Genomic DNA, 17,842 nt, shown 5'->3' with positions numbered 1-17,842 from the left:
TGAAAACTGGACCAGAAATCAAGCACATTGTATTTACACGAGATAAACTTTTGGTTGCAAGTTCCTCTCTATCAGAACATACGTACCTGAGGATGGAAGAGGAAGCCAGGAGCCGGCCGCATGTATTTGTCTTTCAGCGTCTCAAACGGATCACTCATTCTCCTCTTCTCAACCCTGCTAATAGTAGATTTCTATCAGCTCTTAACACACAAATACTTGTGATACAAAAAGAAACAAATGAAATACGGTCAGTTGTGTGAGTATTTTTTATCAAAACACCTGAATTGATTGAATGTGTCTTTTAGTTTCCATTATTTTACACAATGACGTGTGCGCCTTCAAAAATCCATACAAATGTTCCTTCTAGGTTGTATTGTGCCAAGCTAAATAATTTATTTTGACAAAACCACTGGGAATAACAATACCTGTAGATGGGATCCATGAAGAAAGGAGTCGGCCTGGCATGTTGCAATGAAGAGTCAGGTTTTGGTGTTTCCATGACAGCTTTGTCATCTTGAAGCCCCTCATTCATTTTTTTCTCTTCATCTCTTGCATTGCATCCACGCCCCCTGGTCCCTAAACTGAGGTCCAAAGGCTGATCCTGACTGGTCAAGTGTGAGGCTTCTACTTTGGAAGGCTCAAACGGGGTAGATTTCTCCTCCTTGCGTTTGGTGGTGAGGTCAAATGGTGACTCTGATTTGCTCTGAACCTTTTTGCAATCATCTGCCTGCAACTGCGGCTCACCCCTCAGGGTTTGAGATCTGACATCTCTGTCTTGAACAGGATACACTGGTGGAGAGAAAGTTGTGAAGAAAGGTAAAGGGAACATGGAGGGATAGGGCAGTGACCCGACTTTTTTGTCCTGCAGGCCAGCTAGGCCTGTAGAGCCAAAATACTTCTCAGCTATGGAGGCAATGGCCTTAATAGAGTCATTGACAGCCCCTGTAACGGCTGTGTGCTCGTCCATTGAGGAAGGGATAAGAGAAGGTCCGGCAAAGTTTTTATCAGCACCTGTCAGGCTCAGACTTTGTGGACTTCCATCGTTAGCCTTCCTTTTGAGGCTTTTGCCATTTTCCCGCATCTCACTGTCCATATCACTTTCAAGCTCAGAGCTTGACATACTCTCAAGATCGCTTCCACTGGGTGTGCTGACATCATCCAGATCACTGCTTTCCGATTGGTCGCTTTGCTTGTGGCGTTGCTTCGTGGAGGACAACGAGCTCTGGTTGTGTAGGTTTGAAGTATTATCAGGACCGCCGTTGTCTTTCCGAAGCGCCTTAAGGAGTTCTCTGGACTCCTGAGCTCCGGGGCTTGGAGGTAGCAGTGGATTCCTACTTAGCTCTGCACCATGCCCACCAACAGCAACGTGAGCCGGTTGCCTAACCGGGGAAGAAGTGGCTGGGATGAGCGGTGGACGATGGTAGATTCCAGAAGGGAAAAGGCCAGGGAAGCTGAATGGGAAAGCAGGTGCAGCAGGGAAAGTAAGCCCGCCATGATGGCGGCTCGCTCCGAAGTAATCAGCCAATCCAGCGCTGCTGTGGCCCATGGCCAAAGCTGATTTGTCCAAACCAGGAGCACCGGGGAGTGGCATACTTTGAGCAAACATTCCTCCTGTCGTGAAATGGTTCTTTCCCTCACAGAAACGTCGGTGCTTGTTCAGGGAGGAGGTGGTGCTGAACATCTGCCCGCAGTCCTTGCACTTTATCTGCGTTCTGCAGTCGGCATGCATGCGTTTGTGGCGGCACAGGTTGGAGAACTGGGTGTAGGACTTGTGGCATACCTCGCCTGCCGGGGGCACACAGAAGTAAACAAACAGGGTTTCAGAATGTAACACTGACAATGACATCATACAATCACATCTACTTAACATGTGACAGAGGAAATGCAGCGTGAAATGCTCATGTTCCCATCACTATTTATGACAAAGGGTTTCCATCAAAATGACGAGGTGAGGTGTGTCCAGATCCTGCTATTGTAATCAGATGACAGTGTGAGTCGCTTGTTCCCACTCATCACCTGCACATCAAACCGAGTTCCCAGGCATCTCTCGCCTCATTGTGTCCCAAAGATTCCATAAACAATTACACATACAAACACACACACAAACACACATGCAGACTAAGTCACAGAGAAGGACACACAAAGGAATGCAAGCGTGCACAAACACACAGGCACACACATACATTCTTCGGCATATGAAGTACAATGGCGCTATTTTAAGTTTGTGAAGGAAGCAGAGTTGAATGAATCCTATCCTGCAGTCTGGTTCCCAGGACAGGTCCCACGTCCTATACTACCCCCCCACCCCTCTTGCCCACCCTGAGTCTCTCCCATCACTCCTTCAGCTCCCTCACCTTGTCCCCAAGCTGGGTCCCTGTCATCCTGTGCTGGGTAACCTTCCCACAGTCAGTACTTTTGTGACACTGGCTTACCATGGGAGATGGACAGTTGAGTGACGTATTTTTTTTCCCACCCCCAACAAAATTTACAACCTACACAACTGATAACAATTCACATAAGCGTTGTAAAGAAATAACATTATTTCCTATTGCAAATTTGACCGGAAAACATTAATGGAAGCTGTTTTGCAACTAAATATTTTATTTAGCCAATTGAAAATATGGTGAAGTGGTGTCAGAATGCAATTATGCTTTAGAGGCAGATCATATTATTTTATATTAAAAAAAAATCTGTATTCACTTTTTGCTGAGTCCAAACTATTGTAGATTTTTGTCAAATAATTATTCACCATATACCTATTTAAAAAAACGCACCTATGTTTTACGGAGTCAAAAACATAATAAAGTAACAAAATTAGTATTTTATCAGGTTGCAAAGAGCAACATGCACAGGACCATTGATGCACTTCAGGATTGCGAAATCAAAATAATCTGTACATCATTTACTTTTAAGGATAATGGGGGGGGGGGGGGGGTCCATTATTGGTGTCATTTTCCTATCTCCAAGCAATCTTAATCGCTACCCCTGTAAATAACAAGGGTTCACTGTGCATGCAAAAACAAGAAACATTTGACACACATGGCTTTTCCCAGTACAATTTCACACAACCATTAGTTGTATTTAGATCTACATATTTTCGTTGATTACAGCAAATGGGCTGAAAAGGAAGACAGCAGTGCATGTGGTTGCTATTTGTGAAAAATAGTGTACGTGGTGAATGTAGAGGGAGAAGTGAAGGGTTGACAGTAAAAAGCTAGTCATGTGTCTACAGTATGTTGATATGCTTGATTAAAAAGGAAAGTCAAAGCTGGTGGTGTGCTTTTCACATGTGGCGGGTCGAGGAAATGCAAGAGGGAAAAGGTGAAGGTCATTATGCTTTAGGGGAAGAAGAGTGTGAAAGGTCAAAATGTGTCTTGCTGGGGTGTGTGAGAGGGGAAAAGTGTGTGTGTGTCAGAATAAGTCACTTGGGTTAGACTAAGTGAAAGTGGCTCCAACTTGATCATCAGCATATTTGCGTGCCTGACTAATTGTCTACTTCTGAAAAATGATGTCACTTATTTTAAGTATTTACTTTGGAACATACATGTTTAAAGCTGAAAAATGATCAGAATTCCCAAATACAGGTTTTCTAGTCACACAAGCATGTTATTTTTGTTAATATTATTATAATGTACTGAGTAGACTTACATAGGTAGGGTCTTAGTGACTTACACATGAAGGGCTTGACACTGCTGTGGATGTGCTTATGCTGCTTCAGGCCCGAAGACGTTGCAAACGTCTTGCCGCAGTCGGAGCAGGCGTGGGCCCGTGCCCCGACGTGCTGCGAGCGGATGTGCCTCTGCAGGTTACTAGGATCTGTGAACACCTGCTGGGGGAAGCAACCGCACCGACACACACAATTGGGGGTATTACTATCGACACAAAAAAAAGGACGAGAAGACATTTCCCGGCAAAAGTCATCACTTTACCTTTGAGCAGTTTTCACATTCATGGTGCTTGCCACTGTCATGTGACATCTGATGTCGGATCAGGTTTGATTTCCAGTTGAAGGCCTTGGGACATTGGTCGCACTTATATTCTCTCTCCTCGGAGTGAGACAGTGTGTGAGCCTCCAGGCTGAGGGAAGCACAGATAAAAACAGAACAATGAGGAAACCAAGATCACCAAGAATGTCATTTAATCTTGTCACTGTGAGTCAATTTTACAGAACAACGAGTACAGTGAATGAAGAAGTCACCTTTGGAGATCTGGGAAGACCTGTTCACACTCTTTACACTCATGAAAGTCATGAGACCTGTGAAGGGGTCGCAGGTCTTGAGGTTCCTGGGCATTGATGTCACTGTCCTCTCCTGGACATACAAGATGCGTGACACCTTAAATAAGTTACATCATAGTCAATTGTCATGATAGGACAGATTAAAAGGAAGTACGGACATATGGAGAAGAAATCCAAACCTGCATCAAGGAAGGAGGATGGGGGCATCCCGCACTGCTGCATCTGGTGGTCCAGCAGTTGGCTGCGGGACTCAAAGTGCTGGTCACAGTCTTCACAGCGGTACTGCCTCTCCTCTGCAAAGTGGGAGGAGAGAGCATGAAGAAAAAAAAAATCTTTAGCAAGTTTTTTCAGGGAATGATATCATGTATGTGAGATGCAGACCATGAATATCAGGAGCCATGGAAGTATCGCATGAAAAGTCTTCTGCCTTCATGAAAAGTAGAAGCTCCTCACCGGGGAAAATATCTCGGGTGACTTTGTAGAAGATCTGAAACACAGAAACAAATACATTTATAAATATACAGTTTAGTGTTTCCTCCTTAGGTGGTAAAGGTGTGTGATAAAAGTTCAGTGAATGGCAACTGGTTACTAATGACATCATCGATATTTTTTTGTAGAAAAGTATCTAATTTTAAAAACACCACAGCCTAATTAAATCCTTTGCCATAATCTATAATCACAGCTCATACAGTACGGCAAATTTGCCTGTCATGTTGATATTATTTCAAATTTCCTCATTCTCAAACTTAAAAATGCCTTTTCTCTTTGAGGTGGTGTGGGAGTAATAGAACCGCCACAGGCTCAAGCAATGGCACACTCCAGGAATTCCCCTTGCAGTCACGCCTCTTTCCCGTTGGCAAAGCACTCACACACACAAACAGGCAAAGGCTCATTGCAGAACAGAAGACATACTGTGTGATCATCCCTAATATGTCACAAGTTACACAAACACTCGTGCACAGACTGTAGTTGTCAACCAGTGGTTTAAATTAGCACGTTATTGTAGGGATCAGATAACAAGGATGATGGAAGTCACAGTGACTAAGACTACCCAAAGCATTAAGGCCATTTACACCACACACTCCCATTCTAATGTGTGAATAATATTTTTTCTTTAAATTCCAGAAGCTTTGAATAAAATCCATTAAGACAATGACAAACCATCTGACGTTTCTGTGACTCTTCTTTCCACATTAAAGGACACAAAAGGTACATAATCCAACAGGTTTTCATGAAACCATTTATTATTAGTCACATTATTTGCATTTACGTTTTCTCAGGTCACACCCAGGTGACTCCTTTAGACACACTCAATTGATCGGTATGCTATTTGTTGTTCTAAAAGGTCACAGTCCAAATGAAAGCTGGTTTTGATCCACAGAATAGAAGCAATTTTAAATATTAAACTTAAATGCCTAACTGATACACCAACAAGACCAACAAACTGTGATTATTATTTTTTTTTTCATCATTATTATTATTATGCAATGAAGGGGCGCAAAAAAAAACCAAAAAACGCTAGCACTGATCTATTTTGATCTACAAGAATTTCAAGCACTTTAATTTGTTCACGCCTCCTTACCGAACAAACCCGCAAAGTGAAAGATATAGCCAATGATATTTCATCATCTTGGCCCATCAGAGTAGATCAACAGGTTTGGAAAGCAAAACTCTCAGATGCAAGCACTGTCTTGTCATTTATAAATAAAGAGCAAATATTTCAGAACAAGGCAGCACGCTGTTTGCTTTGTTCCCCATATAAAAACAATGTTAATTCAACGCTTGACTGTCTCGGTTGGTTGAAGTTAGAGAACAGGCCTCAATAATTTATTTACGTATATAAGATATCACTTGTCTATATTGATGTACCTCTATATGTGGAAATACTGTCAATTAGAATTAGATTCTGCACAACATGCACAGTAAGTGATCAAGTGATGTGATTTTTTTTTTAGGTGTTTTGTAATTGCTGCTGTTTTGTTGTGGATTTTTTTTGTACTGATATACTGCAACGCAAGAAGAATGGCAATGCAGTCAACCAAAGCTAATCAAATCCAAACAACTGAAATAAAAAGAAAAATATTTTGAATGAACATGTCTTATCAGGGTTGGAAAAACATTTTTATCAGCAGGAATGCAACCGAATGTTTTAGAATATTTTCATCTATTTCAGTTCTTATTGGTTTATAATTATGTGGCAGTTTCATCTGTGACTGACAGACAATTATTGTAAAATGCATAAATGTCCTCACTCAATACTAAGTGAGAATCAATAGACTGGAAGAGATGAAGAGCGTACGCAGACGAGACCATTTGAACCATTAAAGCCGTTGAAGTCACATTCTACTTTAGCTGACTTTGGGTTTGAGGCGGGCTGGTTGCAAGTCAATCGCAGACTACATGTCATCAGACAAACATTCAAGTCATACTTTTGCTGTCATAAATAATCGTCAATGACAGTAATTAAATGACACATTGCATGCAGGTTGGGAAATAGGGCCACCTTTTTCTAGGCAATTCAGAGTGTACTGATCTTGACGCCAGACTTTAGGTGTGCGATGCATTTGGGGCACACCCTGACATTTACATGTCTTTGTCGCATCATGTGAAATGTTCTTTTTAAAAAAAATGGCTGATGATAATTGCACTTATAATCCATTTGACATTCAGTTCAAACAGGAGAGCAAGTAAGCGCTAATTGCCCGAATTATCGTAATGACAAAACACACAGTTTGGGGAAAGTTTCTATTATCAGTAAACCAATGGCAACATGACGGGAGTGACAACAGCATTATGGGATTGAACGTCAAAGGCTGTCACTTAATGTCAGTGTGTTAAAGGTTACTAATAAAGGTTACTTAACATGCTGATGCATTGTTGTTTTTATTGTTAAGGTTAATTGCCGGTTCCAGTTTTTCTTCAGTGGTCTTTTATGCAGCATTATGATCATTAATTAACTCCAGAATTAAGTCTTTTTGCTATATAAACTGTAAAGTAAAATGTTAACAATTGCTAGGATGAATCTTTTTGACAATGGATGGGCAAAATAATAATTGTTCTTTCTTTCATTAATAATTCTGGGTTTTCAGTTTTTATTGCCCATCTTGATGCAGTTCACGCATGCAAAATTGAGTGCAATACTCGATTTAAACCAACAGGTGCTATTGATTTAGTCAGACCATTTTTTTCAGACTTGAAATTATGGAATTTTAATCAAATAGTCTCCACTGAGTTAAAACATGATATTGACATGTATCTGTAATGCGTTTTTCAAAGTTCTCCAAAGACGATCGTATAAAACCAGTTCACGATAGAATGACGTAAAGAGTGTGAGAGGGAGGGGAAAAAAAAATCCCAGTTTCGCCAACGAGACAAAACAGGCTCTTTCCCCTTCTCCCCTTACTCATTCCTTCCTCACTCACACACTCACCCTCCTGAGATTTGCTCATAAAGTTTTATGGTAAACAGAACTGGGTCAGAAATAAGAGGATGGAGGCCAGTTTTACTTTCACACTAGAAGGTTTGAATTGGAGCTCGCGATTGAGCCATAATGACCAACACACCTGGAAATTGCTGAGGTTGTATGACATTGTCGTCATATAAATCAGGCGGCAAATCATCTCCGTTAGAGGGATTGCACTGGATTGGTTTAAATCCACTTCTCCGAAGAGATTTAACAGCAGTGTTCCTCGAGGGAGCCCCGCTCTGTCTCTTCTCTTCAAATCTGGTGCCATTGTGTGTGTGTGTGTGTTTGCGGTGTGGTTTCAAGCTGAGTTCAGACTCAGCACTTTTCTGATGTTGTAAAAACCTGTTGGACTCAGGTAATGTGCAAGTTACCATTTGCAGCCCAGAATAACTATTTCCAATTTTACATGGATGCTCAAATGATCTAGCACACACACAGTGACACATATGCAACACTCTACACATACACTCAAACCAATCCGTGAGCTGGGACCGAAAAAAAGCACAATCCAAAAGCCCTCATAAGCGCATTCAGTAGCAAAAAGTGACAGGGGCTTTTGCAAGACCACCCTACATTTAGTCTATTCAATTTGAGCATACAGACAGGCATTGTGAGCGGCTACAGTGTGTTTTCAAAAACATCAATGTTGGCCGGAAGGCTTAAAGACGGCACATTGTACTGCGCTGTGACAGTGTGTAATAGTTAACAATCACCTCATCACAGCCATGTCCGAGACCTGTCGGAGCCTTACACGGGCACCAGAGCAGAACCGCCGTGTTGACAGCAAGTCACACCCCGCACACGGTTCTCTCTGCTTGTTTGTCTGCCTGTCACTTTGAAAACATAGAGGCCAAGTGATTCCAGACATCTTGCATCTTTCAAGAAGATTTGGGAATAGACCTTGAGTGATGCTTTTAGGAAAAGTGAGAAGATGGGTGACATAGGAGCTGCTAATTTGTCCAGGAAAATCTTTGTCAGGTGTTCACCTAAAGGCTCAGTTATACCAGGAACACCCGACGCATAATTTCCCTTTGAATGAAGTTACAGTATTGCGTTGTAGCATGAATGTCCATAAATGACCAACGCAGACATCTAATAAAGTCATACAGAAGAGGAAACATAAGGAGGCATTTGTTAGAATTGGAATTCTGAACGCTCCATAGTTTCAGAATACACACCTTTACCAACTAAATTCGAATAGGGCCCTTACAGTTTTGTAAAAATTGATTTTGGACTTTTAGTGTAATCCTGCTACCTGAATCTGTACTACTATTTTCCTATTTTACCGTTATACAAAATGAAAATAAAACCCACTACTGACATTTTCAACACACTGTGACTCACTCTGATCTACTTAAGGTTCATCTTTTTCTTTTTCTATGTTTCGCGACTCCTCACTGAGAGGTAACGACAAGCATGGAGCTTAAATTCCTTTTCTTTTCACACGGGGTCACGCCATGGAATGCTCTACACGCGTGTCAGGTAAAGTTTAGTCTCTTGTCCACCATGAAGGAATGACTGAGTGGGATTAGTGAGGTGAACAGACCCCCATGTGGGCAGCACGCACCTCTGTGCCACAGCCAGGTGAGCAGCAAAAGACGGTGACATTCCTGACATATCTAAGAGTTTATATCGCCAGCGTGACATGGAAGTGTGGGGAAACATCTTCTCGACAGGCCGCCTCTGATCCTGCCCTGTGGTCCTCGCACGGCAGAAGCCAGCATACAATTACAGAATGAAAACACACGCTGATAATGTAGAGTGTCTGCATTGTGTGTGTGCGTGTGTGGGAGAAGTGAGAGCAGGGTGGGCTAGTGGCGCACGGGACTATCTGACTTGAATCACAATAACACCTTTTAAGACAACAACAGCAAGCGGGGTAGGGAGTTAACAAATCCAGACGTCCAACAGTGGAAAAAGATGATCAAAATGAAGTGTGAGTACTTTTAGATTACCCTCACACGCAACATATTTGGGCGTATCATCATTTGGGTATTTCAAATTCCTTTTGCCTCTTATTCTCATCTTGTCATTCTACATACCTGATCATCTATCTGGCAGGCTGTCAGGTTGTGCTGCTTGGCAGTGGGTGCAAACTGGATGTACTTCAGCCAGCTCCCGATATCTGGTTTACTGGCATCAACACAATATTTCACATGGCCTGACCCGTCCAAGATCTGGGGAGACAGAGACAAGTAGAGATCAATATCAGTCCAGGTTACGGAGTACCAACCATACCTCCCACTGAGATATAGTACGTCTCTAATGTTGGGAGTCACCGTGGAAATTGATATTTGCAACTGAGGCACATTTTACAAAAGATTTTCAACATCTAAATTAGAGGAGGAAAAGAACAAGCGCATGAGTCACAGTTGGCTAACAAAATGTAACACTATTGCTGTGTTTACACTAATCCTGAGTAAATGCATGCAGAGGTATAAATATAGATGTGATTGTATAATAATTAAATAATTTAATTGAATATTTTTTTATATATTTTTCCTATTTGTACTACTTCCGGAACCAATTAACTAGGAGTGTTCAGACAACATCAACAACAAAAACAACAACGATGATGACAACAAGAACAACAAAACAATAATAATAATAATAAATAATAATAATAATAATAATAATGTGGACTATGAAAATAATACCTTTTTATTTATTGGTTTAGACACACACAAGAGATTAAAAAATTTTTTTTTTACATCTTTAAGGCAGAACAAATTCGTTAATTGAAACAATTTAAACTCAAGAAACGGCGAGGACAGGCCTGTGACGCTCTGCTCATGATTTTCTTGACACGAAAATGAAATGCATTACAAAAAACAACGATAAAAAAAATATAAACAATATGACAAAATATCGTAGACATTGTGGTAAGGGGTTTAACATGCATAGTGACGTCGTTTTAAAAATAATATTTATTTTAGTTTCTCGCTTTATTTGAACACAAATCATTTGAAACATTAACAAATGTCTAGATCGAAAAGGATACTAAAAACACTGGCCAATGCAAGAATAACTTAACATAAAACAAGAATAAATTATCAAGGTTGAATGAACCCTTTTGTCCCCCTCTCCAGTATTGTTTTCCCGTCTTGAGCGAATTTAAAAGTCAGACTGAATTTTCCCCGACAGCGACAATGAACTCTCCTACGGCTAGTCGTAAAATATCCGTAAAATATACTTTTTCATTCAAAACATGTTTTTTTTCTTCTTACCGTTAGTTTGCGTCGGCGTGCGGTTCAAAACACTCGGGATAAGGAGTGAGCAAAAGTGATGAAAGTCCGCTTCAAAAGATCGCTCTATTTCGGGATTTTTTCCCCCCTTAACTCGGTCTCGATGCGACGTCCATTTTCACCGTAAAATACAAAAAATAAAATAAGTAGACCTAAAAAAACTTTTTCTCAGGTTCTCCAAGCCGCGGGGTGAGTGGATGACAGACTCCTCTCCAGTGCGCGCATGCACACGCACTTCACTGTCCGCCACACACCGCGTGTTTTCTCAACTCCAGTCTTCTCATCTCATCACCGCGTCGCCTTCACCGACTCGTCTGACTGGTACATCTCCTTTCTGTTCTGTCCCCAGCCGTCCCGACTGCAATTCCCTCCGGTACATCAACTTGCTTCTAACTTTTCAGTGTGCGCGACTCGTCCGCTCCTCTCTTGTCACCCCTCCTGTCCTGACGCGCCCAGGTGTCCCCCACCCTGCAGACACCCCCTCCTCTTATTGTGATGTATCAATTATATGATAAAGGCGGGTTTAAGAGTTCTTCTCCTGCTGTGCAGGTCTCTCTCTTTTTTTCTTTTTTTTTTTACGCACGATCCCATAAAGCGACATCCATCCTCACGGCCCCATTCTGGGCGACTGTCCCCCCGGCGGAAGCGACTCCTCTCCGCAGTAAATTGTAAAGTGACGGGGGCCCTGGGTCGGAAAGGTTGAGCGGGGTCAGGGAGAGGTCGAGATTGGGCTTCTAAAGGGATGAACTACCCCGGCACACTTTAATGAATCAACAGAAGCTTCAAAGCGAGCCATTGTTCACATCTTCACCAAACTTGTTCACAACACTCATGAGGTGTTTTATGACAATGGTGACTTAACGATTATTTTGTTTTCTGCCGTTAGCTTTATCTAAATTTCGGATGTACAAGAAATATAAAAAAATAGGAGACTGTTGTCAGAGAGCCGAGTTTATTAGACAGTTCATAAAGCTGAGGAGGGCTTCAGCATTGGCTGATGAGAGCAGATGATGATGGATAATGCCTCAACTCTGTGACATTGACCTTCCATCCCAGATAATAGCCATTGTTTTGGCAAATCGCGGAGCAAATGTGCAGGAAGGACAGGAAAAATCATGTGTAAATAAGGCAGGACCTCGCCACCGATTCCCATCGTTTTGTGCTCCCTGAGAACCCAGCAGAGACCCCGGTCCGCCCGGTCATTGATTTCCTGCCTCTCCTCGACTTGTCTATTGTTGAAAGCCTTTTTAATTTAGCCATAAATTGGGAAAGCTCAAGCCAAATGAGCTGTTCTATTTTCTTCCTGTCAAGATGAGAGATTTGTTTTATGATGCATTGTTTATTAAATACAAGTAATCTGAGAAGGCTTCATGGCCTTTTCGCTTCTGATCCAGCATTCTGATTTTGTACCAAAAAAGGAAAGACGCACACTCCAGATTTGTGTGTGTGTGCGTGTGTGTGTGTGTGTGCGTGTGTGCGTGCGTGTGTATATAGGGGTAACAGTGTAGCAGGATCCCCGAATGCCTGCAACATCGGTACAAACTGCTTTACTCTCCCCGCCAGGAGATGGCGTGCTCCACTGAAACGAACTTCCAATTGCTCACAATGGAACATTGGACAGCGGAATGGCATTTAAAACCAAAATAAAGCAGTGAAATAACCATAAAACTCAACATTTCTCATACAGTCTTGAATTATTTCATGAAATGATGATAATCTATTTCATGGAACTTGCCCATGAAATTCAGCTGCATGGACCTGAATTTATAATCACCTGGATGTGCAAGCTATAAAGCTTTCAAATGTGTTGTGAAAAGATGGGAGTTTGTTTAAACAGTGTTAACAAACCCGGGGAAGATTTGCGATGCATAGGTGTAATTTGCATTTATTTGTGCTATAAAAATGATTGTCAAGTGCTTAGATAAATTAGATCGGCTTTATCTGAATTATTTGACGGCTTTGCTGTAAAGATTTTCGCCTTTGTGGTGAGCTGTTTATCAACATATTACAAACGCAACACATGCAAGCTTCAGGCTAAATTCCTTCTGATTATTCAACACGGTATTTTCATACCTATTTTGATCTCTTAAGTGTTCAAATCATGTTTATTGCTGAGGCTTTAAAACACCGTGGAATTTTCTTGTGGCTTTCTTGTTTGTTTTACGTTCAGTCATGGGTAAAAAAAAAATATATTCCTACATGCAGACAAGCTTTACGATAAAATGTCTTTTTTTTTTTTTTTTAATCGAGCTGAGGTACAGCTTTATGTTTTTTTTTGGATGCAGGAGATTTGGAGTTTGCTGCTGGGTTCTGGCCCCTTGTAATTCATAATGGGACAGAAGGAGGAGGGGGGGGGGGGGGGTGTTTCCCGTGTGGGTTGCAAACTGACTCCAGCCATGCAGACAACTCCACGCTGCAGGTGAGGGGCCACATGGAGATATTGTGAAGGCCCGTGTGGCACATTCCATCATAGGAGGGCACCGGGAAAAAGACAGAAAGTCGACAAATCTCTATTAAATAGTTTGCCATTCATTGGGAAGACCTCCCGGAGATGTGATGAAAAGCTCAAGACAGACACATCAATTTGAACTAAAAATCCCTAGATCACCTAAGATTATATTGGAGTAATCCCATGTCCATACGGTCCATACCAATTACCATTAAAACAGCGTGGAGGAAATGAAAGGGGAAAATGTAAATAGAAAAAATTGCAAGGCCTGGAAGTAGGCCTGTCGTGAGCAGTGTGTTAATCTCCACCTCAGTAATTTGGTTCTGCAGAAGAAGACAGAAGCCCTGCTGCTGTGCCCTGCACTTCATAAATCACTGCTTTATGTGGACAAGGTCAGCTCACCCCCTTCCCCTTCCACTGGCCCCTCCGCCATGTTTACCCGGCCTCCCGGGGGCTCTCAGGACCAGACCAGCCCACTTCTAATTACTGTGGATTATTTTCATTTGCCGGGGGTCAGTCAGGCATTCCGGCAGAAAGAGCGAGTAGGGATGATTTTCTGACAAATTCTCTGGCCTGCCAGAAAAAGGACTGACATGTTTGCTGAATTAGCACCTGGATATTTTGTGTTCACACTGTTTGTTTTGCCTTTGACAGCTCCGTGCGAGCGTCTATGGTCTAACGTGTCCATTTCCTTATCATTACATTTAAACATCAGTTTAGTACTCGGGCAAGGGGGTCAGACATATTTGTTTTTGTCAATTAAATAAAGGCAACATTCACATTCATCGGAGCCATTAGGCGACACAAACCATATGACTCTTGTTTCTTTATGGACAATTCAGACAGATAAAAAGACAGGAGGTGTGAAAAATGATGACTGACAGGAGCCCTAGAAAAAAACATTTATAATTTGCAGCATGGACAAATCTTTTTTTTACATAGGCCCAAATTGCTGGTGGATGGATGGATGGATGGATGGATGGATGGATGGATGGATGGATGGATGGATGGATGGATGGATGGATGGATGGATGGATGGATGGATGGATGGACATGTACACAATGGACTGGAGAAACTTAAACAGCCCTGCTCAGCCCGTTTGGGGGGCTCAGGCTGGGTGGGGGTGGGGGGTGGGTGGGGGGGGGCGAGGTAATTAGAGCATGTTGCCGTTCGCCGCAGGGTGAACAAATTGGCTCTAAAACGCTCATAGATATCATCTTTAAAAGAGCTTTTATATGCTGTGGAGGTAAAGCGTGATGGAATTGAACACGCCACTTCAGATCAAGCGAGAGCAAGTGTCACACATTCATTACGTTTATCTCCAGTTTAACGTTTAAAGTCAGACGGAATACTCTGACAATTTGCTTTTCCTGCGGCGTGTCCAATTGGAAGGCTAATATTTAATGTTGGCGGATATCAGGTTAAAATGTTGGACTTGCTCACTGTGACGGCGGAAAGACAACACTTCCTTGTCAGTTAAGTGTAGCAGGAATTTGAAGATGATAAATCTTTGAAAAAGTAAGCCAATGGGAAGGAATGATATTTTTTTATATTGTAAAAGTTATCATGTGGCATTAATCATGAATTTGTATTTTCATTTATTTCCTACAGCTGAAGGAATTAATATTTTTAGCGGAACTGTTTAGTTTTATTTGGTGATCTAAACTTTTCAAGCAAGAAAGCAGAAAGATTAAGTGTTAAAAAAATGTGAGTGGAAAAAAAAGGAAAGAATGTGAGACCAAAGTGCACCAGTTCTGCTTGGCAGCTCAGGTCAGCAGTTCGGGTGTGTAAGTGAGATGATTAAAGTCAGAATTACCTGAGAAAACAACAAATCAGCAACAGTAACATAGCGACATGGAGTGACACCCATTAAAGGCTTCGCTGCTTTTCAGTAGCATCAAAGCAGCCCCGAGTTAGGCTGGAATTAAATTCAACCCCAAGCAATGCTGAGCACCTTGAACATGTGACTAACACTCAAAGACTCGGAACAACGTCTGTCTTACAAGAACGTGATGTTGCAACCTTTTTTTTTTTAACAAAACAAAATAATTTTTCTTTTATACCACAATTTGTAAGTGACCTAAACTTTTATAATGACTTCAACCAAATATATAAATCACGAGTTTGACATGTCACATGTTACATTGCATGTTAAGATCATAAAAATGTCACCTAGATGAGGATGATGGCATTTTAAATCGAGGTTATCTGCATTCCTTTGCCATGCACCACTTGAAACATTTATTTTAGATTTCTGCAAATTAATATAGAGATAAAAATAAAACATATTCCATTTTGAGGTGAAAAGGGTTAACCTATATCATGTTTGAGGAAAAAATTCCACCCCCCTTAAAATTAACCTGATAGGGGTTCCCTGGTGAGATAATTAAATAAAAGTGTAATTGTATCTTATTTTGGTTGTCCTTTTAATGCTAAAAAAAAAACAATTCTGTTAAAAAACGTTGATGTCAATGACCTAATTCTGCAGATTTATGATACTGCCTCTTTTACATACAACGTTAATGATTCAACAAGCGTGTCGTTTTTGGTGTCTCCTAAAAGTGCTGATTTTGCAGGTTAGGAGGATTCAGCGATATTCTACAGGCTCCGTAATGGAATCTCACCTGCCACATTTCAGTAATAGACCCATCAGATATGAGCATCAGTGCTTGTCGGGTTTATTCAATTCCAGACCAATCATTCAGGTGTTATACACTTTTGGGTTAATATTCTAACCGCGCGGCTAAGGCCTCGCTGGAGATAAATCAGCTTTTATGATGGGTTGTTATGGTTTTTACAGCTCTGGCATTGTGTGAGACTGATTTGGGGATCAATCACCTGCAGGTGTCTGCTGTGGGGCCGGTGAGCCGAGAGGATCGATGGAGGATCCGGAGTCGTGGTGATGGAATGAACCAGTGTGTGTATAGTATGATGAGTTGGTGCCATTGCATGTGTGTGTGAAGACAAAAATGATGGAGTGTGTGTGTTCTTTGGAGATATATCTGAAACTGCTGCTGAGGCACCGATGAACAGCCGCTGGACTATGACCAGACCATCTCAGCTCTTATCCGAACGACCCCCCCCCGCCCCCCCTCCCTCTCTGTGCACTTCTTTATCTAGATGGCACTTTGGAAAATCTCATTGTCACACAACATTTAACAAAGACAAAAAGTCTCACGCCTGCAGCTGGAGATGACAGACCCAACAGAGCGGCAACTACAAACTCTCACTGAAGAGTGTTTGACCAGAGATATGGGAGCACGGATGGCACGAGCGCACGTCAACAAACGGACACATTAGTCCTATCTGAGTTTGTTCAACTTGTTTCTCTCTGTGTCTGGATATGATGTTTATCCTTGTTCATCATCTCTGACCATCAGATGGCTGCTTCCTCTTTGCTGTCAGCACTGCTCAGCTAAAACAAAAGAGGCGGAGAGCGAAGCTTATGGTTTCTGAATCGGAGGAAGTTGGCGCTGATTACACTGCCCCCGAAGAAGCATTCCGATCCCGTTAACTGGCGTTAAAGCTGAAAATTCCAAAGTGGACAACAAAAACACCACACGGGTGACCCTCATTTGCTGACCCACCTCAAACATCTGATCTAAAGAGTTGTCATTGGTACCTGAAACCTTTGACATTTGACCTTCAGGGTTTAAAAAGGAATGTTTCATACTCAATTAATTTCTACGATTGGGCTAGACCCTCCAAGTTTGACATACTCAGCATCTTCCGATATTTTCAATTCGATTCAAACTCAATGGCAACAATTTGGGCCAGGTCCTCTTCTATTCCAACATAACTGTACTCCAGTCCACAAAGCAATGTCAATAAAAAAATGTTGTATGGAAGTGCCAGAGAACCCTGACTTCAACCTCATCCAGCATTTATGGAATAAATTGGAACACAGATTATGACCTCTGACCTAAAACAAATTGATTTGGGGTGTCAAACTCATTTTTGTCGCGGGCCGCATTGTAGTCATAGTTTCCCTCAGAGGGCCATTATGATTGTCAACGTCTTCTATATACAAAATAAACTGATGAATAACTACTTTTGAAATCAGAGACTAGTAAAAACCGTTCAACTAATTTAAAAAGGCGAATGGTAATAAAAATAGAGAGCAATATTTCTATCTTTTTAAAAGTGAACATAATTTGTAATTTTAGTAATGACACAAAGTCGATGCAAAATTTGGGTTTGCGGGCCACATAAAATGATGTGGCGGGCCGTATCTGGCCCCCGGGCCTTCAGTTGGACAACGGTGTTGTAAACAGAGACTGTACCACTATATTCAATACACCTTCTCAGCAATTTTCTATTGAGATGCTTCAATTCTCATAAAAAAAAAAAATCCTCATACAATCATGTGACAACAGGGTCTACATGAAGTCGACAACATTCCACCTTCTTCACACCCTATGCCTGATAAATACCTTTCTTGTAC

The 17,842-nt window shown here is 41.6% G+C and overlaps 1 protein-coding gene across 4 annotated transcripts in view; it reads right to left on the bottom strand.

The window, feature by feature from the left end:
• mecom (MDS1 and EVI1 complex locus) overlaps positions 1-17,842 on the bottom strand; it is a 95,969-nt gene that overhangs the window by 8,862 nt on the left and 69,265 nt on the right. For 2 of the 4 annotated variants that reach the window (XM_049724758.2, XM_049724760.2), the window contains 8 exons: positions 9,746-9,880; positions 4,619-4,724; positions 4,417-4,530; positions 4,199-4,334; positions 3,930-4,077; positions 3,649-3,829; positions 426-1,785; positions 87-177 (listed from right to left, as the gene is read on the bottom strand). In XM_049724758.2, coding sequence (XP_049580715.1) covers positions 87-177; positions 426-1,785; positions 3,649-3,829; positions 3,930-4,077; positions 4,199-4,334; positions 4,417-4,530; positions 4,619-4,724; positions 9,746-9,880 — 2,271 coding nt within the window. Of the gene's footprint in view, positions 1-86; positions 178-425; positions 1,786-3,648; positions 3,830-3,929; positions 4,078-4,198; positions 4,335-4,416; positions 4,531-4,618; positions 4,725-9,745; positions 9,881-10,930; positions 11,411-17,842 lie in introns of those variants that run through there. The other 2 variants (XM_049724761.2, XM_049724757.2) reach the window with 2 other exon arrangements.

This window comes from Syngnathus scovelli, chromosome 7 (assembly GCF_024217435.2).
Source record: "Syngnathus scovelli strain Florida chromosome 7, RoL_Ssco_1.2, whole genome shotgun sequence".
Taxonomy (NCBI): Eukaryota; Metazoa; Chordata; class Actinopteri; order Syngnathiformes; family Syngnathidae; genus Syngnathus; species Syngnathus scovelli.
Note: the sequence above shows the minus strand (reverse complement) of the source record. Positions and strands in the feature narration are given on the sequence as shown.